General features: G+C 37.4%; 3 protein-coding genes and 1 non-coding gene across 6 annotated transcripts; 2 read left to right on the forward strand and 2 right to left on the reverse strand.

The window, feature by feature from the left end:
- Positions 1 to 5,315: 5,315 nt before the first annotated feature.
- Positions 5,316 to 7,297, reverse strand: LOC140779611 (F-box/kelch-repeat protein At3g24760). The gene has a single exon (XM_073124772.1). It carries the CDS (start codon positions 6,977 to 6,979, stop codon positions 5,609 to 5,611), a length of 1,371 nt encoding a protein of 456 aa, XP_072980873.1. The 5' UTR covers positions 6,980 to 7,297; the 3' UTR covers positions 5,316 to 5,608.
- A 3,529-nt stretch (positions 7,298 to 10,826) lies between these two features.
- Positions 10,827 to 10,907, forward strand: TRNAL-AAG (transfer RNA leucine (anticodon AAG)). The gene has a single exon. It is a non-coding gene; the product is annotated as a tRNA-Leu (tRNA).
- Positions 10,908 to 11,794: 887 nt separating this feature from the next.
- On the reverse strand, positions 11,795 to 17,472 carry LOC140779903 (uncharacterized). The gene is made up of 4 exons (XM_073125229.1): positions 17,159 to 17,472; positions 17,014 to 17,067; positions 16,864 to 16,923; positions 11,795 to 12,152 (listed from the first exon to the last, which is right to left on the reverse strand). The coding sequence occupies exons 1-4, from the start codon at positions 17,432 to 17,434 to the stop codon at positions 12,024 to 12,026; spliced, it is 519 nt and encodes a 172-aa protein (XP_072981330.1). The 5' UTR covers positions 17,435 to 17,472; the 3' UTR covers positions 11,795 to 12,023.
- Positions 17,473 to 19,017: 1,545 nt separating this feature from the next.
- On the forward strand, positions 19,018 to 24,316 carry LOC140776945 (uncharacterized). 3 transcript variants are annotated; one of them, XM_073120808.1, is made up of 5 exons: positions 19,018 to 19,154; positions 19,804 to 20,038; positions 20,935 to 21,002; positions 21,092 to 21,689; positions 21,962 to 24,316. In XM_073120808.1, exons 2-5 carry the CDS (start codon positions 19,862 to 19,864, stop codon positions 23,330 to 23,332), a joined length of 2,214 nt encoding a protein of 737 aa, XP_072976909.1. In that variant the 5' UTR covers positions 19,018 to 19,154; positions 19,804 to 19,861; the 3' UTR covers positions 23,333 to 24,316. The 3 variants fall into 3 exon arrangements, with proteins under 3 accessions (XP_072976909.1, XP_072976908.1, XP_072976910.1); XM_073120807.1 differs by having other exon boundaries at positions 19,037 to 19,276; XM_073120809.1 differs by having other exon boundaries at positions 19,037 to 19,276; positions 21,095 to 21,689.
- Positions 24,317 to 24,615: the final 299 nt, after the last annotated feature.

The following is a 24,615-nucleotide window of genomic DNA, read 5'->3' on the forward strand; positions in this document are numbered from 1 at the left end:
GAATGTGATTGGAGGCTCTCACAGGAATATTGTTGTTTTTTTTTTTTAATCGCCCTTTTTGGGCTCAGAGGAAAGTGATGGAGATTCTTTGAAGGAGGATCGGAGCTTTGAAGCTAAGGAATGCACGAACCAATTAAGCTTTTCCTTCTTGGTTTTGGGAATAGGTGAAATAGCAGCTAAGCACAATGCTTCAGGTGGAGGAGAATTCATTACTTGTGCGAGATTAAGATATTGTTAGTTAATTAGTTAGTTTAATTATGACAGGAATTGAACAGAGGATTAGTAAAGTAATTGAGTTAAATCCAAGTTAAGCGAGCTCTTAAATAGACCTGCTGTTTGACATTAGAGAGAGAGAGAGAGAGTGTGAGAGAGTGAGAGAGGAGGGTTTAAATTATAAGCTTCACTTTACAATTATTGCTTTTACCTGGATCTGAAACTTTGGCATCTTAAGATGCTAGATCTATAGTGTTAAATAAGAAACTAAAAGCTAAATTATATGATTCATAGAAGCAATCTCATGCAACGAAGTACGACTGAGAACCAAAGGTACAAAACTCTTCTCTATACGACGATTCAGTATGAAGATAACATCAAATGCATTAAACCTTAAACATCAGACAAAATATAAGAAGAGGGAACGAATATACTAAATTTCTTTGATTGCATATCAAAAGAAAAAATTGTATCCAAAATAAAAAGAAATGGCATGCATATCGAAACTTGTTTCATTCTTTTTTTCTCTTCGCCTACCAAGTTTCGTCCAGTCCTGAGCATCTTGCAAATATCACAATTTCTCCAAACAACAATTGCGAATTCTCCTCAGTGAGCTCCAAAACAAGCCCTTTGAAGTATTGGAGCCTATGCCATTCCTTTTCCAACAATCCCCTTGGATAGCAAGCAAGCAAATCGAATTGCCAAAGTGGAATGTCATATTTAAGCATCATTGGCAGTCTAACAACAAATGATTAACACTTTCTATTATCCTTTAAAAATTTATAAATTCCACTGCGACATGCCATCTCATTATGCTTCTGACCTTCACCTAATCCTCTCTCTCTCTCTCTCTCTCTCTCTCTCTCTCTCTCTCTCTCTCTCTCTCTCTCTCTCTAATTGTAATCCCTTTACTTTAACTCAAGTTGTTGAACAACCAAGAGGAAGGAGTAAGTCTTGTACAGTACAAAGAACTACCACGACCCTTGTCCCCGAATGCAAGTCAATCTCCCACCCCCACAACCAACTCCAAACTCCAACCTCAACTAGTTTTATGCTCACTTGTCTGGTAGCTAATTAAACAAAGGGCGAGGAAGGAGCACTCTTGAGACCAATCTCATATCTCAACTGGCTTCATCTAGGAATCTTTCCATGTTATGGTTGAGGTGTCAGTACAAAGATAACACCTCATCTCTGTTCACATCTTCTATAACAAAGGGTAAAAAAAAAAAGAAGAAAGCAGAGGAGGGAGAGGCATCAACATGCAATTAATCATGGAGATGGTTAGCTAAACAAAAGTATTAAAAAGATGGATAGTTATAGGGCACATGGATACACATGGAGTTGCATGTGAAGGCCTCTTACTCAGCACCTTCCATCCATTAGATGAGAAGAGGAAGAAGAGGAGGAGGAGAAGAAGGAGATGTTAATCTGCCATTATTGGGCATGACTTTGCCTGTTTACAAGCTTAATATTCTTTTGCCTCCCATGTGAAGGGCCTTTTCTTGGCTTTCTCTGCTGTCCATTTGGAATCATAGGCTGAGAGATTGATTTGATTTTGATTCCCATTTTGTCATGCCTTGCTGTGTCTAAGTTCATGTCAACCACTAAGTATTGTTCTTCTTCTTCTTCTATTCTCCTTCCCTCCATGTGTTAGAAATTATTTTTTTTAATACAAATACAGAGACAGAGACAGAGATATTAAAAATTCATATCTAATAAATCTTAAGTGTTAGTTCACAAAAGAGGGTTTATAGTAGTTAATTAAAGGTTTTAAAAAAAATTAATGGCCATTACGGAATCTCTCCTCAACTTAATGTTTCACAAGTCAACATTCTTCCTTAGATCATACAATAAAAGAGATAATTAGTTAATTACTCTCGGATCTTTAAATTACTGTACGTTTTCATATTATAATATATCTCTTTATTTATTTTTCGTGTCAAATTCTTGTCATCGTGAAACCTTTCAAATGTCAATTCAATTAGTTATTTGTTAGATTTCGAGCCTCATAGAATTTAAACATTTGTTTACACTCGGACTCATTTACTTTCGATTTAAGCAGAGCATTATTTTTGGCCCTAATAAAAGGTTAACATATTATAATAATATAGTACTAATAAGGTCTATATAAAAAATGTATATAGTTGGAGGATCTCGGTGTTATTAACCCAAGGTTTTCCTTTACAGAATTGTCACTAGAAACTTCTCGGTATCATAATTGCCCCTATATTTTTTAACTATCACGAATTGACATTAAAATATTTTAACTCATTTAGAATTATCATTATAGTTAGTATTTAACGTAATATTCATAATTAATAATTGTTAAAGTCAGTAAATACATATAATTAACTATAGTACCTTTTTAGAGTGTAAAACATATATTACTGATTTTAATCTTATGTAAAAAGAATAATTTTCTTTTCTTACCTTATGATTTAGTTAGCATAAGATGTTTTTTGAAACAAGGAAAACAGTTGTTTTTCCATTTAAATTTTCAAATTAGCTCAATAATATTTGTAGGGATTGTAATATTTTAAACAATGCGGTAACAATTATAATATTTTTATAAAATTTTATAAATTATACTTGGTATTTTATTTATTTTATAATTCACACCTCGTCTTTGAAGTTTTTATAATTTAACTATTATTTTTTTTCTTATAATTCTCATTTAATATCCTCAATTAATTTAAATGGTACTAGAAAAAGAAATATTCTGTTATAATAAGTGAAATAATTTTTAAATATCTAAATTATCGATGCCTTCTTAAGAGAAGATACAAAGAGGAAAAATAATAATGAGGGTATTTTAGTAATTTAATATATATCAGTAAGTTAAAATAACGTCAAGGTGTTAGACGAGAATTATAGAAAAAAAAAAGAATGGTCGAGTTACAAAATCGTCAAAGATAGAGTATGAATCATAATATAAGTAAAATATAAGGTGTGATTTATAAATTGTGGAAATTATATAAAAATTTCACTCATGATTAAAGCCAAATGATTTAATAAAAACTATTAATTTCTCGTTCCTAATCAAACGGTTGAGATTAAATGATACCAAATAAAATTAACCGGAAGTACCAACCATTTTTCTAAATTATAAAGGTAAATTAGTCATATTTATATCTCTCTTAATTATAAATAATAATAATAAATCGGTAGAAGCTGACACTCCTATTATTGACAAAACAATTATAAGAATAAGCAATAAGAAAATACTTAATTTTTAATTTTTTATTGATTAATCTAGTCACTTATGTAAAATGTCTTATATACCCTTTAATTTATTAAAAGATTAAAAAATTATTTTTAATAAGTGATTGGTTAGTATGGAATCATTGCTCATGATTAAAAGGGTGGAAGCAATTGAGTTCCTAATAGGCCCATAAGGAATTGCGTAATAATTAAGCCTGTGAACTTAAGACAACCAATAGGTAACTACTACGCTAAGCCCATGGACTAACTAAGTTTCTCCCATTGGAAAGGGGAGGAGACGAAGGAGAAGGCTAGGTGTTGGGCCCGGCCGACTCCGTGAGACCCATTGGTGCAAATAATCAAACAGCTGATGTTCATCTGATACTCATCCAAATCTCACGACTCGATCGCGCGGGTTTGAGGTCTCCTGCTTCGGAGATCCCTTTGAGCTTTCTGCTGCCTTGGCTCATGCGGTGGCGTTGTTTTGTGAGTATCAGGTGTTTGATTAAATTCCTCAGACGATTATTTAATGACTATAACTACCAACTCTCAGCTAAGTTCTTGACACGGTAACTCTGCTTAGTTTACGAATTGGAAATTCTAGATGTCTTCAATTATCCATTCCATATGTTAATTTGTAGGTTAAATTACACCTGACACACGGACCCTTGGAAAGAAGGGGAAAAATAAAATTAAAAAATTAGACACTAACACCTCCCCTAAACTATTTTAGCCGTGATAAAAGTAACCTGTTTGTTCGGGTAGCGTGAGTCATTTTGAGGGAAAAATGATCGCGTGCTTAAACCCTCCTTTCTTTCTTATTGTAATAAAGAATAATTAACTTAAATTCTCCTTGTATCGTTTTTTAAATGATATCCTTAAGTGTTTGTTAAACGGTGTTGCCACCCACCAACACACCTTTCAAGCATGACACCTTTTGCTTGCAATCTCTCCTCTTTTGATTCATGATCACTTTACCACTCACCTATGCTTCCATGCACGCATTTATGCTCTCATCCAACCACTCCAGTAACAGATTTAGCTTTGCAAATTTTGATTAACAGCAACTGCACCTCTAGGTTTCTGTCCGTAATGATCTTCTAGAGCAATTAGGCGCATTCGGGCCACAATATTGGAACACGAGATCACGCACTGTTTAGTAGATATGCGTTGCTGTCTCCAAACTTAATGAGGGGGGGGTTAATATTTTCAATTTGGTTATCCGAAATAAAAGACAGGTCCCTTATTTCTTTCTTTCCCAACCAAATATTCAAATAAAATTGGGATAAAAGTCGTCCTTATGGTAATTGTCTATGGTTTATATCTTTGGTTTACTGGCCATTTTTTCGGGTTCTCTATCATTCTTCCGAGATAACCATCCCATCGCGTTAATAAATGCTGAGAAAAAGAAATGTTAGGATAAAGCATTAGTGTTAAATCTAGAAGACTCTAAAGAGATTTACGTAAGATGGTGAGTCGCGAACAAAGGAAAACGACAGGGCACATAATATAAATATCTTCTTTCACGATTGGCCCACTCCATCTGCTCCTCCATCCATCCTGCCTGTCCCCATGCTGACCGATCTCCTTTTAGGATATAGGCCATCTATTACGTACGAATTTAATTTGCTGCGGTTTTGTTCAACAACCAGGTACGCGTGGCAGTTTAGGAATCCTACGTCTGTCTGGGCGAGCAGACGATCTTCTCTCAAGCTCATATGGAACGCAGATTTGGGCGTTTCCTTTGGGATATAGAGCCCATCGTGGTTCCTCTGGAAGAGCACATCTAGGCAAGGATTTGGGGACACTGCATTTATGAACATCCAACTCCACCACTTGGAACTCGTTCCGAGCAGCATACGATAAATTAAAAGGGAAAAAAACTATACTGATATTTTGTGAGTATTAACGTGACAACTTAGAATATTCATAAAGTGTTTTGTGGACAGACATTATTTTATATAAATATCTTATGAAGGTTTAAACAGAAAAGTTTGGTAGATAGATTTAGAAAATAAATTATAAAAAAAAAAAGAAACCAAAAAACTACAAGAAGTCCACAGGCTAGTAAGTCTAACCTCCGTCATGAATTCAAAAGGTCATGTGGTAAGAGTAATAGGATCCGACGCCTCTAAATATAAAAAGGGGGGGTGGGGGGTTACAAGAGTGAAGGACGGCGGAATCAAAGGCTTAATTATTGGCGGAATCCATCGACGCCGATGACGGAATTCAAAGGCACAGGGGAGCAGAAAGCGACCACCTTGTGGAATCGACTCACCGGGACGGGCATAGGCGGCACCTTTCTCCACGTGCAGCTCACGCCCCACCCGTCGTCGACGACCTCGCATACGCAAGCCGGGTAGGCCTTGTGGTGGTCCTCATTGAAGATATAGACGAGACCGTCGAGCCCCACGCACTTGAGGCTCGCGAACCGGTTGTCGTCGTCCTCGCTCTCGAAGAGGCAGCCGAGCAGCTCCTTCGGCATCACGCCGATCTCGGTGTACGTCAACGTGGCGTGATCCACGGACCAGATCGAGAAGCAGGGGAGCCCATCGGCGGCGTTGCAGAGCCCCGCGAGCACCAGGCGGTCGCCGCCGCACGCGACCAGGAAGGCGAAGAGGACGCCCGGGGGGCGGAGCGTGTGGACCCTGGTCCAGGCGCGCCGCCCCAGATCGAAGGCCGACACGTAGCACGAGTAAATCCCGAGCACGAAGAAGAGCCGCCGCTTCGGGAGGAGCGCCGACGACAGCCACTGGGAGGAGTTGCCAGATCTGAAGTCAACGGGAAGAGGGGGACAGATCTCCCAGCTCCCCGCCGCCGGATCGTAGATCTCGACGGCCAGGCGGTCCTCGATGTCAACTAGACCGCCGACGTAGCGGGCGCCGCCGACGACGATCAGGTTCGGCTGCTGGTTGCGGCCGGAGGAGAAGACCGCGACGAGGGGGTTGCATCGGGAGAAGGAGAGGGGAGGGGTTGCCGTCCAAGGGAGGGAGCGGAGGATGGGGGCGTAGGCGAAGCGGGAGGACGACGACATAGAGGCAAATAAGAAGCCGCCGGCGCCGGAGAAGCAGTCGGATCCGGCGTGGGGGAGAAGCACCCACTCACCTGCGTCGGGGTCGAACCCGAACGCGCGGTTGTTGCGCGCCACCACGTTGCTCTGCCCGTAGAGGAAGAACCAGGGCTTCCGGCGCCGCACCGCCTCCGCCCTGGATGGAAAGCACGGGTGGCTGGCGACGTTGCGCCAGTGCTTGCAGACGGCGGCGGCGCGGACGAGCGAGCGGAGGGGGAGGTGAGCTAGTATCAGCTCCGTCAGATCCCAGCTGAGCCGATCCCAAGCCGACTCCCGATCCATCCTACTCTTTGGTAACTTGAGCTCAGAGAGAGAGAGAGAGAGAGAGAGAGAGAGAGAGAGAGAGAGAGAGAGAGAGAGGATAAAGAGAATGGTTGGTGAGGAAGGAATTGAAGGGCATGAGAGAGGAGGGAGAAGGGCTGTTTTAAAAGCAAGGGTAGAGGGTGAAATTGGGTTGAGCATGGTTTCAGCACCGTTGGATGAGGTCCAACGCATCAATTGACTTGCATCCTACGGCTTTGATTGCATCTATCTAAGCACAGTTCATTTTAAGCGGATGTGAGTGTAGTAGTTGGATGGATATATGTTTGATGATAATTATGTTATGCACGCATCTAACCGAATTCTAGAATCGAGTCCGCACCAATTCCTCCTCACTGGATTGTATATTTGAGGGTATAGACATGAAAAAGGTGAGGAGGGAAGGAGAGAGCGACAAGTGGATTTAATTTACAAAATTATTTTGGCAGAGAATATTGATTCGTAAAAAGTCGCTAAAGTGGGTTAGGTTTTTCCCGGGTTGATGGGACGGTTTCAGAATGTCATGCCTATGTAAAATTACACCATAAATGGCAACCCATAGGTTTTTTGGGGAGCAAGCATTAGCTCATTATAAATATTATTATTAAAAATACATTAGTGGGGAAACTAAAGTTCAGTTCCTCCCAGCAAAAATATCATTGGCTTTCACGGGCCACTTGACTTCCCAAAAGGACGCTATAGTTTGTTCTACCCAATATTATCAACTTCCGAGTCTTCTTTCTTCTCCGCAGCTCTATCTAACTCACTCGACAGAAAACAATGAATGACTTGACGAGGAAGGGAGCTAGTAATGTAAGAACTTTTCTATGTCCTCTCGGCGGTGATGCTCGCTCTCGAAACGCTCAGCCCATCTCCTTCTCAATTGCTTCCCAAGCTAAAGTCAGATGTGTCATCATCGACCTCGCTGTCGGTTAATGCTTATTGGTCAACCGTGGTAGCGCTCAGGCTCAGCTATATATCTACTCGTGCTTGGGACGCGATGATTCATTTATTAGACAATCTTATGGGTACCTTGTTTGAAAACAACATTACAGTAGAAAATCATTTTGTTAGACCTTTGAAGTTTGAACCTCCCTGTCGGAAAATTTGATACCCCTCTCCTCCCCCTGTCGCTCCTTGATTAGCTTTTTCTCCCTCCTCTATTTCTTCCTCTTTCCTAAATAAATATAGCTTCGATAAGCTAATTTTTCTACAAAATTAAAAAGAAAAAAAAGAAAGAGAGAAACAATATTCTTGACTTGCAGCAGCAAATAACTAAGAAAAGTATTAATGATACAAGTAACGATAGCAATGGTCTTAATTGTCTCATAGTCAATTACCAGTAAAAATTCCTATCAAATAAAAAAGAACTAATAAAAGTATTCCTCATATAATTTCTATCAACCAAGCGTTATGCTCACCGCAAATACGCACCCCTAACCGTCCTCGATGGTCTCTTGTCGTCTTGGGTAGGGGTGAGCCTCTTTATTCTCACCGGAAAACCACTCAAAAGCTTTACTGTGGGCAAGCGCGATAGAGGGATCGGCGGTCACGGAAGTCACACTGGCAATCAGCAGGGCGGGCCCACACTGATGCCTCTTCTCTACTACTACCGTCAGTCTAGAAGACACGGCATTATTAGAGTCGTGACGTCACCTCGAGTTTGAATCAGGAAACAATGAAAATTTATATCTAATTAGACCTAAATTAACTCCATCTCCTAATAAAATTTATATTTATACTAAATTTACCATCTTTTACAACGTATTAATTAATTTATAAGTCGAATTCAGAAATATTTACTAAAAATAATATTATGTGCTGTAAAATTTATTTAATTATTTATAATTTTATCTTTAATAAACATCTTACTTCCTTGCTGCCTACGGAATCCTTAGAGTGATCTAATAAAATTAAAAATTATTTAGACATTTAATGCAAATGAGAACTCTTGGAATCAAATTTGTATTTTTGCTCTTCATGACCATTTTGCTACCTATAGCCATGCAGTAGTTCGCTTTCTATACTCTGTATCAATTTTCCACAGAGATTCCAACGATTGGGATTCAAATCGCCTTAAGAATGCCTAGTGTACATCAACTAACACATTGAGATGCATGAAAATACTTGCACTTGGAGTTGGAGACAATTGTTAATTATTCAAAGTTGTATTCAGCCAAACATTTTAAAGAAGAGGCCAAGTGACTTGCCTACTTTCTGGAAGATATTTTGTGGGCCTTGAAATCAAGCAAGTTGAACAATTGTATCACCCTTTGGATCTGTGCATCCTACTTGTATATATATATATATATATATATGCAGCAGAGCATTACACAGCCATTTGGGAGTAAAGTAAGTAGACAGAGAGGTTTTAAAATTGGAAAAGCAAAAGCTAAAGAGATCCAGAGGGAATATCCAGGAGAACATGGAAGGATGCTTGATTGGTATCTGAATAAAGGATATGATCCCTAATTCTGCTCATGTAGTGGGGAACTAGAACTTGTTAGGACTTCACTTGCAAATGAATAATAATTCTTTTAGTACGAAAGGCAGGGCAAAAGTAGTGGCAGGATGACATGAGGAGGCATCACATAATTTTAAAATTTACTAGTGCATTGAGCAGTGGTGGAGCTAGGATTAGATTATATTTTAGAGAGACAATTATTGGAATAGCTGAATTAGATCTTAAATTAGAGCGCTCTTATTTAAGACCTTGGAAAGATTTATGTGGTAAAAGAATATCTTGGGAAAATAGATAATATCTTGGGAAAATAGAATGGTTATTTTTTAATATTTTTTTGATAAATATGTTACGAAGTGGACTAATGAGAGGGTTATTATGTTGGCTGTCTGGATTGAACCAAGTTATTGATGGTGTTGAAAGAGAGATAATATGGGGATGGGGATACTTGCAATTAAATAAGAGAAATAGGACAAAGGGAAAGAAGAGGTCATTCCTAGAAGAAGTAAGGCTGGGACAGACGAGGAGAAAGATTTAACCAATGTTGACTAAGGGGATAATATAAAGTTAGGGCAAAAATAAGAAGAAGAAGAGAAAAAAGGGAGATAAAGAAGAAAGAAGATGAATTCATAAAATAACTCAACTAGAGTATACTTTACAATACTTAGAGGCTACTCTTTGGATCCAAACAATAAAAATAAAGTCCTAAAAATAAAATGTTCTCACCAAGGTGCGTTCGAATGTGCTCGAGACTATTCGAACGTGCAATTCCTGTTATTCAAAATAAATTTATTTCTTTCGATAGAATTTGATCCAACTCTAATTGTATCAAAATAATATAAAAATAAAATGAGAAAGTGATGACTCTATAATATAAGCTCAGTAGTACTCGGTTATATTAAACAAAATAATAAATAGCAATAACGCATCAAGCCGGGAACCATATTGATAAAAGAACGACTTAAGCAACATAAGTGTAGAGAGCTGTAAATCAGCGTGCAACTCGGTGGTAATTATATATGAATTAGTGTGAAAATAATGGCACTTTGTGATCCATACCACAATAGGTATATAATCCAACAATCGAACCAAGTGTAATAATTGAGTCAGGACAAAAAAACTAAAGAGAGATCTATCTACTCTCTTTACTTATTTAGTTAAACCAATGATTTCTTATTGAAGTAGATAGCAACAATCATTTCATCAGACATGACTATTTTTTTTTATTATCCAATAGATTTACATAAATTTCCACCGTGTTGAAGATCTGGTGGTGTTACTTCTTTTTCTGAGAAGAGCAACGTCGGTTTGACCCACGAACTACGTGGGAAAATAAATAGACCTTAATTAATCATACCTGCAGCCTCCCGGACTTCATATTCATCATTTTAGAAAGCGAGGGTAAGGTATCTCTTTGTCTGCACCTGGGAACTACTGTCCTTTAGTTTTCTATCCCAGTCTCTGGCGACACTTCAGTTTACTTCTTTTATAAATCTCATCGTTGAGTTAATTTGAATTAATATTAACTTAGATATTAAATATTTGTTTTATTACTTTTGTGTAAAGGACTTACATATAACTGTTGAGATGGCCGAGTTGGTCTAAGGCGCCAGATTAAGGTTCTGGTCCGAAAGGGCGTGGGTTCAAATCCCACTCTCAACAACTATATTTTGTAGCTTTTCTTTTTTCAAAGGTGAGAGACCTAGCCCGATTTAGTAATGGTCCTAAATAATTTTTAGAGGTGGTGAGACCTAGCCCGATTTAGTAATGGGCCTGACCCGTTACTACTAAATATGAGTAGTAACTAGTTACCATGGATAACTAGTCGCTTGCCAATCACCACTGTATTATTCGTCTCATATATTAAGTTTAAGAACAAAACCCCCAGGCCAGGAGTTGCTATTTTAACTATAAGTAGGACCAGATTTCTCGCTCAATGGTTAAGAAAACTTAGAAAAGCAATCAATTGCAGCGACCAAAAACCACAAAAGAAGATCATTAGATCCACTGCCAAAGATTTATCCTTCTCTTTGTACATAAGATCTTTTTTTTTTTCCTCTCTCTTTCAACTTTGTTTTTATTGAGCGGCCAAGGAAAAATCTAATTATTCATATAATCTGATTTTTTTTGGATAAATTATACTATTTACCAAAGATGCAAGAAGTAATAAATATTTACTCTTTCTCATATATATTTATATACTACGTAAAATAATTGTAGAGTATGTAAAGTAACTATGAATATGTTCCCTGAATTAATCTAATTATTTTTATATAACATTTACTATTATATTAACTTTGCTTCGAAAATAAGTGTTTGCTCTTTATCATATGTAAAATAACTATTAAAACATCACATTTCCAGTCAACAAGAGACAGTGATTCTTGGATGATGTGATGAATAATCAGCTAATAGTTCTTCCTCTTGTCCCTTTTTTTTTTATTGGAAAAGAATTGAGAAGAATGTAGTTTCAGCAGAATGTGCAGAGCTCTCTTCTGATCACACATTGAATACTCTTTTTTCTTGGAAAAGAATTGAGAAGAATGTAGTTTCAGCAGAATGTGCAGAGTTCTCCTCTGATCACATTGAATGCCAGTACCACAGATTACATATAGAAGTACACCAAATACATCCTTCAAACCTTCATCTGATCCTTGCAAGAGATTTTACTGGTATCCTAGATGACAACATTGAGACCAGCAGAGGGAAAATTAAGGAGGAAAAAGGGAGATGCTTAGCACTAAAATCAACAACGGGCATATCCATTGCCGTATATGACTAGTTGATGGAATCTTCTTCATCTTCAAAACTCAGATTCAGATTCTGCAACTTGAATCCTGAACCTTGGATGATCTCAATCAAATTGGAGGCCACCCCTGTTGCTTGCACGGTAGTCTGTTTAGTTAACTGCACCAAGAAGATCAATTCCAATTATAATGTCACTGTTACATGGAAAAAAGAATTTGCATCTTTTAATATGTTTTTCTTTTATCTCGAGCAAGGTTCCTAGTTTCGGCCGATCCCGATCCTAGCCGAAACCAGTCAATTGGTTTCGGCCGAAACGGGTGGGAACGGGTCGGATCCGACCCGGGGGACATCAATAATTGATGTCCCCACCCCCCCCACCTGCCTCTCTCCCTTTTCTCTCTCTCTTTCTCTCTCCTCTCTTTCTCTCTTTTCTTTCTTTCTCTCTTTCTCACGGATCTCTTACTCTCTTTCTCACCGGTGACTGAATAGTGAGTAGATCTCCATCTCTCCGGTGATCTCGACCTCCGGCGACGTTATCTGACGACCTCGATCTTCGGCGACCTTAGGTAAATTTTTTTTTCAGTTTTTTTTTTTTTTTCCATTGTGCTGCACTTGCTGCTGCAGCAGGTGCTGCTGCTGTGAGCTGCAGCAGAGACTTCTCTGCTGCTGCTGCAGTAGAGAGTAGAGACTATATTTTATTTTAATTTTTATTTATGTTTTTTAGTTGCAGAGCTAAAATATCAATGGCTCCAAAAAAGAAGTCATATGATACCGACATTGGGTGGCAACATTGCAACACTATTAGGCAAGATAAAAGACGCGTTAAATACAACTGGTGTGGAAAGAAAATGAGTGGTGGTGTCAGCCGTTTGAAAGAACATTTAGCTGAAAGACAAGGAAATGTAGCAACTTGCACTCAAGTGTCTTTGGAAGTTACAAAGCAGATGTTGGCTCATTTAATTGGCAAAAAGAAGGATAAACAATCTGCACAACAAAGAGAGTCAATGATTCGTGAAGAATTGATGCATAATCCCGTACACATTGATGATGATAGCAGTGAGCAAAATGAGGAGGACAGACAGATGAGGAGGGCAATAAAAGAGAGCAGAAATATGCATAGAGAAGAGGAAGAGATGAGAAGAAGCACTGGTGGTAATTTTCAGAGATCTATATCAGTTAATATACGAGGAGAGAGAGAATATGGGGGCAGTAGTTCTACCCATAGGACTCATAGTGTTACAGCAGAGTCTGAAAATATTGGACCAATGGATACATATCTTCAAAAAAAAAAGGGGTCGTACACAGACTTCAATCAAGACAGCTCTCAAAGGAATTAAAAATGCAAAGAAACACATTGGTAAAGCTATCTCTAAATTTTTCTTCTACAACCATATTCCTTTCAATGTAGCTGATAGCCCTTACTATCACACTATGGTGGATGCTATACAATCAGTAGGGCCTGGTGTTCCCCCTCCTAGTTCAAATGATATTGCTACTAAATATCTTGACTCAGAGGTAGATGAACTTCATACTTATATTGAGACATTTAAACGGTATTGGGATGAATTTGGTTGTACACTGATGTTTGATGGGTGGAGTACACAAAACAGAAGAAATATAATTAATTTCTTAGTGTACTCTGGCATGGGGACAATATTTTTGAAGTCTGTGGATGCTACTGCTCATTTCAAAAATGCAGATTATATTTGTCAGTTGATGGATGAGGTGGTATAAGAAATTGGTGAAAAAAGAGTAGTCCAAGTGGTTACTGATAATGGGGCAAATTATAAAGTTGCTGGAAATTTACTGATGATTAAAAGACCTCATTTATATTGGACGCCATGTGCTGCACATTGTATGATCTGATGTTAGAGGATATTGCAAAAGAGCCTGAAATTGACATGGTCATATGTGAAGATCAGAGGTTAACAAATTTTATATATAATCATGGTTGGGTTCTTAATTTACTCAGGCAGATGACTAGTGATAGGGAGATCATCAGACCCGGCGTCACTAGATTTGCCACTCACTTTTTAGCCTTGGAGAGCATCATGCGCTACAAGGATGATATTATGCGGATGTTTACATCACAGGAGTGGTCTATGAAAATTAAGAATATGAAACCTAAAGATAAATCTTTAGGTGAAACTTTGAAAAATATGGCTCTTGGAAATAAATTTTGGGATAATATTACAATTGCCACCACAGTATTTGAGCCTCTTGTCAAAGTATTAAGACTTGTAGACAGTGATGACAAGTCTGAGATGGGTTTCTTATATGAGGCAATGGACATAGCTAAAAATCAATAAAAAAAATGTGTGCCAAAGTTATAGAAAGTGGTGGAAGATGATTGATTCTAGATGGAACAAACAACTACATAGAGATATACACGCTGCTGGTAAGCATGCTTTTAAGTTTTAAGTTTTAATTTACTTTTATTTATGAATATTTAAAAATTTGAATGCTTACAATTTACAAATTTTAAATTTCTACAGGGTATTTTCTTAATCCAAGATTTCAATTCTCTAAAAATGTCAATAATGATAGTAAAGTCTTGTTGGGGGTTAGAAAGGTAATCAGCAAGCTTGAGCCCGATATTCATAAACAAATCCTGTGCGATAAAGAAGTGAGTTATGATTCAATTAAATAATTTTATTATTATTTGTTTCAAGTTTTAACTTTCAATATAATCAATAAGCTAATAATATATTTCTGATTTCAGATGGAGAGATATAGATTGAGAGCTGGGCAATTCAGTACTGCTAAAGTTGCTGCAGCTATATCTCATAACACTCCAGCTGAATAGTGGTTTATTTATGGATGGGAGGAGGCACCAAATTTGACGCCAATAGCAAAGAAGATTTTAAGTCAAACTGTGTCTTCATCATAGTGTGAAAGAAATTGGACTACTTTTTCCTTAATTCACACAAAAACACGCAACCGATTGACAATGGAAAGATTGGAGAAGTTAGTTTTTTGTCATTATAATATGAGATTGAGGGAGAGAAATTTAAGAAGGCAGAAAATGAACAACTGATTGATTTAAATCATGTTTTTGATGAAGAAGACCCCTTGACTCCATGGATCAGAGAAATGGAGGATAGGTTATTAGATGACAGAGATAACCCATGGTTAGATGAAATATTGGGAGAGACCACGACGAGGGCAAAGGCTGGTACGAGTCATAGTCCTGATGATACATATGGTGGTGAGATCGTTCCATCTAAATTTGTTGAGGAAAGTCAAGGAGGCATAAGGAGTGAAGACAGAGAAACTGAGGATATATATACATATCAGCGACGTCGTCATGAGATGCATTTTGGTTTCTATGATTATGGTACATCGAGTATTTATTGTTTGGAGCCATCACAAGATCCATATGCTAGTTATTATCCTCAGTATTCTCATATACAAGATCCAAATGCAGGTTATTATCCACCTCAAACGCAAGTCACACAACAAGATCCAAATGCTGGTTATTATTCTCCTTAAACGTAAGTCACACAACAAGATCCATACAATATGACTAGTATGATGGAATCACTTTTTGGAGCATCAGGTCCCAGACATCAATATTTTTAAACTTATGATGATTATGATGATGAAGACTATAAAAATTTACGAGAACCAGTTCGGTATTCAACAAAATTTTAAATTTTGAGTAAGTTAATACATTTTTTTAAGTTTTTAGACTTCATATGTGAGTAATTTTTGTTTTCTTATTTTTTGTCATTTTTCTAAATTTTTCTGTATTTTTAAATAATATTTAGAATTTTATATAATTAAAAAATAGTCTGATCCGATACGAACGGTCGATACGGCCGATACGTATCGTTTTTCTGAACGGCCGATACCGATCCCGATCCCGATACTGGGAACCTTGATCTCGAGCAATCTGTTCATTAACCATGAAAGAGTAAGAGTAATTACTAAGAAAGCCCACAAGTATATCCAAGGTTTTCGAATATTTGCTTCTTCTTTCTAGATTTTGTATAGCTTTGGACTTGCGGTGTCACATGTACAGTACATGGATTCCGTTACATACTCTGAGTACAAGTCATGACACAAATTATGCTAATTAACGGGCAACACATAATTCTAAGTATGTTTCTTTAATTTAATCCATTAACTTGTTTAACTACAATGAAAAATTGGTTATACAAAAGAACAAGGTCTTCTGTAAGCATGTAATGTCTATCAGCAAGGAATTGGTTATACAAAAGAAACAAGGTCTTCTCTAACTCAAAAGCTTGAAAAAGTGAAAGGTGTGGAATGAGTTGCCAGAGTTAAACCATTAGCTTTTTTTTTTTTAATACTCCCAACTGAAGAGTTGCAAGTTGAATTTTATGGTTGAACTCTTAATCTGATTTTTCTCACATTTTGTCCAGATGAAGTGAGGGGCTCCTATAACTTAAAAATTGATGGTACTTGGTAGACAGGCAAAGAATAAGACATTGTCAATCCCCATTCGCGTCAATTGTCAAGAAGTTCGTAAGAGTTTTTGAGATTCATGCTATATATATATATTGTATCTTAAAAGCTATGTGAGACTTCTAAATGAAGGCTTGCTCAAACACAAAGAAGAAACCTCTCACAGGAATTGGTTGGAATGAAAGATACCACAATATAGATATAGAATGTGAACGTTGAGGCAACAGCATTGCTCGGATATTAGTAAATTTCAAGGCCCAATACGACTTGACATCTTAAATCCTACTCTGATTAGATAACTAAACAAAATTCAAATGATTTAAGCATAAACAGTCAAATCCAAAGTCATAAAGTAAAAGAAACAAACTTTGACACAAAAGACTATCCAATTCAAATAATTCAAGCATAAGAAAAATGCAAGGAAATAAGCCAATCTCACCTCCACACTAGCGATTCCCTCCGTAACTTGAACCATCAAATCACTTACGCCTTCTGTTCCCTGAACCAATACCCAAAACCCAATTGAGAAAACAATCATCTCAATAACAATTTCGACAAAAAACAACAATTGGGTAATTGCCAAACAAACCTCAAGAGCCTTCGCGACTGCAGGAATTGCGGACTCATCCATGGTTCCTTCGGCCTTCATACCAGCAACCCAACGAATCAAACCACCATAAGAAAACTCCAAAAATGAAGAGGAACATAAGAGAGGTAAGGGAGGGGAAACGTGCCTTGAAGAACATGGTGAGCATGTCGGAAGGCGAAACGGGGACGGAAACGGGTTGGTCGGCAGGTGGGCCCTCCACCACCACCTCCTCCTCCTCCGCTGCGACTGCCTTCACTATTCCACGAGGAGCTGGTAACGGCTTCCAACTCCATTGCCGAAGCAAAGGGAGGGATCGCGGGAATCGAAGTGAGGCGCTTGAAGAGAAGGAGGGAGAAGGGGAAGAAAGTCGAGAGTAATTGGAGTAGAGAGAGGAGGGGAGAAGAGACGAAAGCGTCGCCATTTTTTGCTCGACGGTGGTGAGTAGTCGTCTCCAATCCTTTGTTTTCTTCGAGTGGATAATGTGGATAGATTTACGGATTCGGGTTACCGGCAGATTTAGATCCGAATTTGGAGTAAGACGGTTTGTATATCTAACAAATTTTTAAAAACATCGTATATTTACCTTTACTAATGTTCATACCCTAACATATGTAAATATTATTCAACCCGATATTGTGCTTTTACTGCATTAAAAACACCCTATAATTAATTTAGTTAATCAACGATTATCATCGTATAAATGAGTTAAATTAATTATATACTTCCATAAGTAAACTTATAACACTCAGAGTATTCTTTTTTTTATAGTTATTTATCTTTATATTTTATTTTTATTATATAAAAAATATTCTATAGTTAGTTAATAAACAGTTATTATATAGACGAATTAAATTAATTATATCGATTGCATAGGATAAACTTGTCACACTTGACACTGCTATATTATTAGTGTTCTTTTTGATATATACTAAGGCAACTTTGCTACGAAGTATTTTAGTTATTTATTTTGATATTTTGCTTTTACTATATGAAAAGTACCGCTAAGTTAGTTTAGTTAATGATCGTTTATTATATAAATGAGCTAAATTAATTATATCTCTATAGATAAACTTGTCGTACTCAACTCCGTGGTAGTATTAGGCATTATTTTTGGTAGTGTTGAATAGTCTCTCCGCCGTCAATCTTTATTAAGCTAAATTTAATTCATACAATTTTTAAGACAATAAAATTAAAATACTGAGATGAACAATAAATACTGTATAGTAATTGTGTGAACAATAATAAAAGTAAATTTAAAAATTTTAAATAATGGATAATATTTGGAAATATCGTCTTTTTTGTCCGATTAAATTACTTCGTATTGACAACATATAACGACAAATATTTAACAGACATATAACGACAAATACTTGATAGATTCTGCTTCTCTACTAATTAGTGAGGTGTATGCATGCGCTGTCTTAAGATGATCAAACACGTAGTAAAAGTTATTGCTAAACATGAACCTACAGATACTTACAGTAGTGTATTTTAACTATTTAGAAGCCATAATTCTATATTGTGTGGGATTTAACTTCAGAACCTCCTGCCGCAGAGTAATATGTTTAGCCACTGCAGAGTAATATATTCAGCCACTACGTTGAAATAATACTAGAGACTACTACCCTTTGAATTGTCCATTTAATTGAATTGAGTGTATCCTTTGAGCACATCTAGTAATTCAAACCAATTCCGGAAACAAGTAAATATAAAAGGCACCTTTAGGCAGGGTATAATGTCCAAATCCTTCTCCATATATGGAAACAATTTATACGCGTGCGTAGAGTACTAATATCACGTGCCGTGCGCGTGGTAGTTCGACGGAAAGGCGCGAGCACTCCGGCGACGAGCCGCACAGCCACCAACGCCTCGGGAGACTCGTACGAATCGACGGCTCTAAATGACGAAAAAGCCCCTCGTTTTAAAGCGACCTGAGCGAAACAGATGAGGGTACATAAGTCAATCAGTGGAGCTTTTATTTCCCTCTCACTCCAGAAAAAAAAAGAAAAAGAAAAAAATATATTACTAGAAAAGAAAGAAGACAGGAGGCAGCAGAGGCATCTCTCTCTCTCCCTCTCTGAGTCTCCCCCAAAAATTTCGTCTTTTCTCCTCTATTTCTTTGGAAAATTTTGGAAATTCGGGTAGATACTTTCTCCATCCTGTTCGATTCTGACGGTTCAATCTCACTTATTTTATCCGATTAATGCCTTGCGTCTTTAATTCATCAAATGGGGAGGCGGCCGTAGTTTAAGTGGCATGCTCGGTAATAATTCCTGCTCGTTTGCATTCTTTTTAGCATTATTTTTGAATGATAATATGAAAAATGGAGAAAAGGAGAGATGGTAGTCTACTCAGCTGTTACTGATTTCTAAGCTGTAGCCTGTAGTGTATATATAGTGATTGCAATTTCTTTTAGTAACTTGCTGTTGAAATGATACTGGAAGTAGTGGGATTAATCAGATTATTTTTTCTTAATTCACTGATGGGTTTGGAGTGTAATATGACAATGTTGTCAAATTTTTTTAAGGAAGTTTATGCTAGTAGATGATGGAACCCTAGTTTGGAATGAATGAATGTGGGAAAAGGCTTAGAAGAAAAAGTCAGTTCATCTGCTTTAGCATGCATGTTATGTTTACAAGTATGTTTCTTGTGGTGTTGGGAATTTTATCCTTGCGGGGTTAGTTTTATTGTTTTGTTCTAATTTTTTTTTTTTCAATAAAGAGTTTTTTTATGTTGGTGTGTTTGTGAGAGTAGATATTGAGCATTCGATGCTTAACTTCCCATATGCAGGGACTGCGTCAATACACAGTTTGTGGATTGGCAGAGATTGATTACATAAGTGAAGAAGATGAGCAATAAGGTGATACTAACTTACAAGCGAAAGCGTTTCTCATCACAGCCCTATTTATCAAATGATATGCTAGCTGATTCATCTTCAAAGTCTCCAAGCGAGGTACCTCTGAAGAGGTCAAGTCCGAAAACTAAATCTGAAACCCAAAATCAGCAGCTTGATGAAGATAACTTGGTAAGGAAACTAAATAGTCCTGCAAGTTTTTAGTCCTTTTTCTTTCCCTTGATGAAATTCAGATTGATAGTTCTCTTTGTTCATATATATCTAATCAAAAACATCTATTTGTCTTTTTTTAAAAATAAATGTATTATTATCTCAGCAAAAATGCAAAGTCTAAGCTGCTCATGCAAGAAGCGACCTAGTTACAAGCTTCATGTGAACATACTACTAATTTGCCCTTCCTTGATGTTTCTTTTTAACACTTCAATGCCATTCAGTTAGTATTATGTCTTTGAAGTAACATGTGGAGGAGCAGTTTGGAATTTCCATGCAGAATCTGATATGACTTTACCCAAGTTCATTGTCTGCAAGGTGAAATGTCCACATATGTGAGAAATATTACTTGTTGATGGATGCAACTTACTAGCTTCTGATTCGTGTGTCTAGTTGTACTGTTATGTTGGATTTTATACACTGTCTGTCAGCCAATAGAAATGTTCACATATGCTACGAATTTTTCCTCATGTTGCTTTCTCTGTCTCTATGTACTACTGATTAGAAATGTACCATGCTTCTGTATTTCCTGCTTTATTGACTCTTTGGGGATGATTAGCTATGCAATCTTCCTGAAGGAAATTGAGCCCTGTATTGATTAAGTTGGACATGGCTCTTTGTGCTTGATAAACTGCATTAGTTAGGCATTCCAATATGTCTCCTTAGCAATGAGCAAACTGGCATCAGATTTTCTGTTTATGCTAAGACTCATTCTCGAGTTTACTTCATATGTTACTCTCTATTTAGAACTTTAGTGTTTAGACTTCATGTTCTTACGTATGTTTTATCTAATATATTTCGATAAGTGCCTTTCAAGCTAATGAAAGAAATTGTCTACTTTGTGAATGGCTGTACAGATGATTAATGTTGGAAAAGATGCTGTAATTGGATTCAGACCTGCCGAAGGCCCTCCTGAACCGAAAAGGTATACATACTTAATACTTTGGCCTATTACAGAAGTTATTTACTTATTTTGGTTCTGGAGATATGACATGCTCTTTCTTTTGTTAACAGCAGTGCACATGCATGTGAAGATTCACCTCTTCAATGTCCTCCCACCTCACAAAGTGTGAATATTGCCCCGCAGCATCCGGTTCCTTCTCGATTTGCAGAAGATGTTACTGAAAGTCCATTGAATAAGTTAGTGGCTGCACCATCATCTGATCTAAGCAGAGATCCTAGTTTAGTTCATGAAGCAAGTCACACAGACATTATTAGGGAGGAGAAAGGAAATAAATTGGCTGACATTGTGAATAACTCCGAGAAAACTACTTCACTAAATAATGTTCCAGAAAAGATGGAACAACCAAGTAATAAGGAGTTATCTGTTTGCCTGCCCATATCAACTGAGATGGATTCAAGTAAACCACCAGCAGCAGCAGAAAATATTCTAGAATCCCAAGGTTCATCGGCAGGAGGATATCCCATAGTTCTGGGTGATGAGTATGCTGATGGAATTGACAAAGAGTTGGAATGGTTGGAAACGCTTGATAAAGAATTACAAGAGAAGAAGAGAGAGAAAACATGCTTGTTCAAAGAGCAGATTAATATCAACGAAAGGCCATCCCCTACCTTCCCAACTAATTCATCTGTCCGAACTGAATTGAACCAGGTGACTAGGCTTCAACTCTATTTTTTCTCTCAAATAATTGCAATTCTTTAGGTTGGCCCTGATATTGTAGATTTTTCTGCAATCTGAGAACATTTCTAACTTCCTGAACATGTAGTTCCATGCGTGTGTGCCTATTGTTTTAGGAGTTTTCTGCTTATTAATCCTTTTACAGATAGGATAAACAATCAAGCATTAAGTGTACTTATGTAGGTTATTGTGAAAGTTTAGAATCTTATAATGTCATTATTAATTGTTTCCATAATTGCTCTCAGGACTTTCTGAACCAATCAAAGTCATTCCAGGAAAGAGTACTTTTGACAGATTCAGGAGATTTTGTCTCTAAACAGCAGCAGGTAGAGAGATCAAATTTGTCTTCTCGTAGTAATTTTCCTGATCTATCTTTGCCGTTGAGTTCTGGAGGCCATGCTATCTCTTATAAGGGTTCATATAGCATGCCACCACCATCCCATTGCATTGGCAAAGACGTTGTTAGTGGATATAATATTGGACCCTGTTGGAACAGCACTTTTGATAATGTATCTGCATCAAGGCACAAACATTTACTCGAAAATGTTAGAAGTGGCTCCCTGACGCTGAAAGAAAAGTTAGATGGGTTGTCAGATATGAAGTTTGTAAATGATTGGTCAGAGGATGAACTGGATTTTCTCTGGATTGGCGTGAGAAGATATGGCGTAAATAATTGGAATGCGATGTTGGCGGATCCAAGATTGTGCTTCTCAAAGGCAAGAGTTGCGGAAGATTTAGCTGAAAGGTGGCAGATCGAGCAAAGAAAACTTCTGAGCGATACCCTATTTCAGCCAACAAGACCATCTAGACTAAATCTTTCCCCGCCTCCTGTTTCACATGATGCTTGGTTAGCGAAACGAGCAACCAATAGCCGATATGGTGGAAATGGGGCGTGGTCTGCAAACCTGGAATTTCCAAAATTTACAGCCAAGACTAAACTTTCTCTTGGAGATGTATACCTGCAGAATGATCATGCCCCAAATAGAAGCTGGGATCGTCCATCAGGCCTGAGCATACCCAGTTCATTTGCTAGTGAAAGTTCATCAACAAATCCATTTTTAAGCAGCTTGCCAGTAGGTTCCACTTACCTCTGTGCAGGAATCGGACACCAGAAGTCTTTGGAAAAAATTGGTAAAAATAATGATACTCAATCAGCAACTGATAATCTTCCACATTGGCTCAGAGAGGTGTTAGGCAAGCGATGTGGGCCAAGTAATTCAACACTTATGCCTGGGCATTCTAGGGGTTTGCTTAACAGCGACCCACGAAGTAGCACTTCTATTCCTGATCACGGAGAGTCACCTGTTCCACCTAAGGACAGTCGGAGGCGTGGCATACTGAAGAGGAAGAGCACAGCATCTGGCAGTAGGATCAGTAGTGTGAAAGCTATTGACGGTTCAATATGTGAACCATCGACGGAATCACTACTCGATCTTCCTACTCCAGATGTGAATTCTCAGAAACCTGTCTCTGTCAGTGCAGGTTTTGGACTGAATGATGTCTTGGATTTGAATAAGAACAGTTCAGCTCCCAATGAACCGACTAACTTGGTTGTTATTGATAGCGATGCATCTTCTGAGGAGACGATATCAGATGATCGGAGCAGTAGGCCGTAGCATATTTCATAGAATGGCTTTGCAGTTGTGTTGCCACATGCAAATGTCATAGCTTACCATTTTTGTCCATAATGTCTTGTGCTATTGTTTAAGCCAGTTAGTATTATTTTGAGAGATGCAGCAAATAGGATACCAGTCTTGATGCTTTCTTTGTTGAACCTTAAAAAGCTAGATGGTTTGCCGAAGGTCCATAAAGATGTTACCAGGCAAGCATGGGTTGACATAGTGAATGAAAGTATCCTGCCTTCTTATTTACTCTCTGAGGTCGTATGTGCCAATCTTTATAATGCCTCGGAAGTTTTCCTAGCTAATTCCACCAACTCACTGGTCAAGAATGATCCTTCTTGGATATGTAAGAAGAGATTCCTATTTGAATATAGAAGCAGAAATGATTTCTTCTCCATCATGGACCTGCAGTATCTGAAGATGCCGAGGAAATTGATTCAATTTTGTTTTCTTTTCAGAGCGACAACAGTCCTCAAGAAATAGCAGTGAACTAATGGGATGTTAAGTGTTTTGTTAAAGAGCTATTTCCTATGTTCGAGTAGATTCTTGATGGCAGGCAAACCGCCATGGCAAAACAAGAACATCATTTGAGAATGTAAGAAATTTTCGCTCTTTTAGTGCTCCATGCTTTATGATGTCCATAGGCGATGTCCTACAGCTGCTAGCTATGCAGCCAATTTTGGAAGAAAGATCAGGCAACTGGGATTTTGTTGGTGATTTAAGCTTGATGTATTGCAACTTCTTGAATCTTTTTTGTTATTTGTTCTTTTGTTGATACATCCAGTTTTAAAATCGAAGGGGAAAAAGAGAAACAAAAAGAGGAGCTCAACCTGTTACTTACCATACTCTCTTCATTACTGCATTAGAAACCTGTAAGAAGTTTGTGAGATATATACTACAGGGTTAGTAAGTCCTTTTGTTGTATAAATCGATCTATTCTGTTATAACTGCTTATTTTTATTAATAATTCCTGTGAGTAATGAGAATTGCAAAGGAGTGGGTTTTTAGCGTTTATTACATTATTGCCATAGAAAACTTTAACAAATATCTAATTGCCATAGAAAACTTTAATAAATATCTAATTGCCATTATATATATTTTTAAAATATCATACTCAGCATTGAGATTTTGTTTGACTAAGAGAGATTGTCATTATGATTAGTTTTAAATATAGTATTCATACTTAACTGATGATTGTAATAGTTAAACTAAAATATCTTTTCTTCTTGAAATTTAGTGTAAAATATCTTAATAATTTACTTTCTAATGTGAAAAAA

This window comes from Typha angustifolia, chromosome 15 (assembly GCF_048772165.1).
Source record: "Typha angustifolia cultivar Huaian chromosome 15, ASM4877216v1, whole genome shotgun sequence".
Classification (NCBI taxonomy): Eukaryota; Viridiplantae; Streptophyta; class Magnoliopsida; order Poales; family Typhaceae; genus Typha; species Typha angustifolia.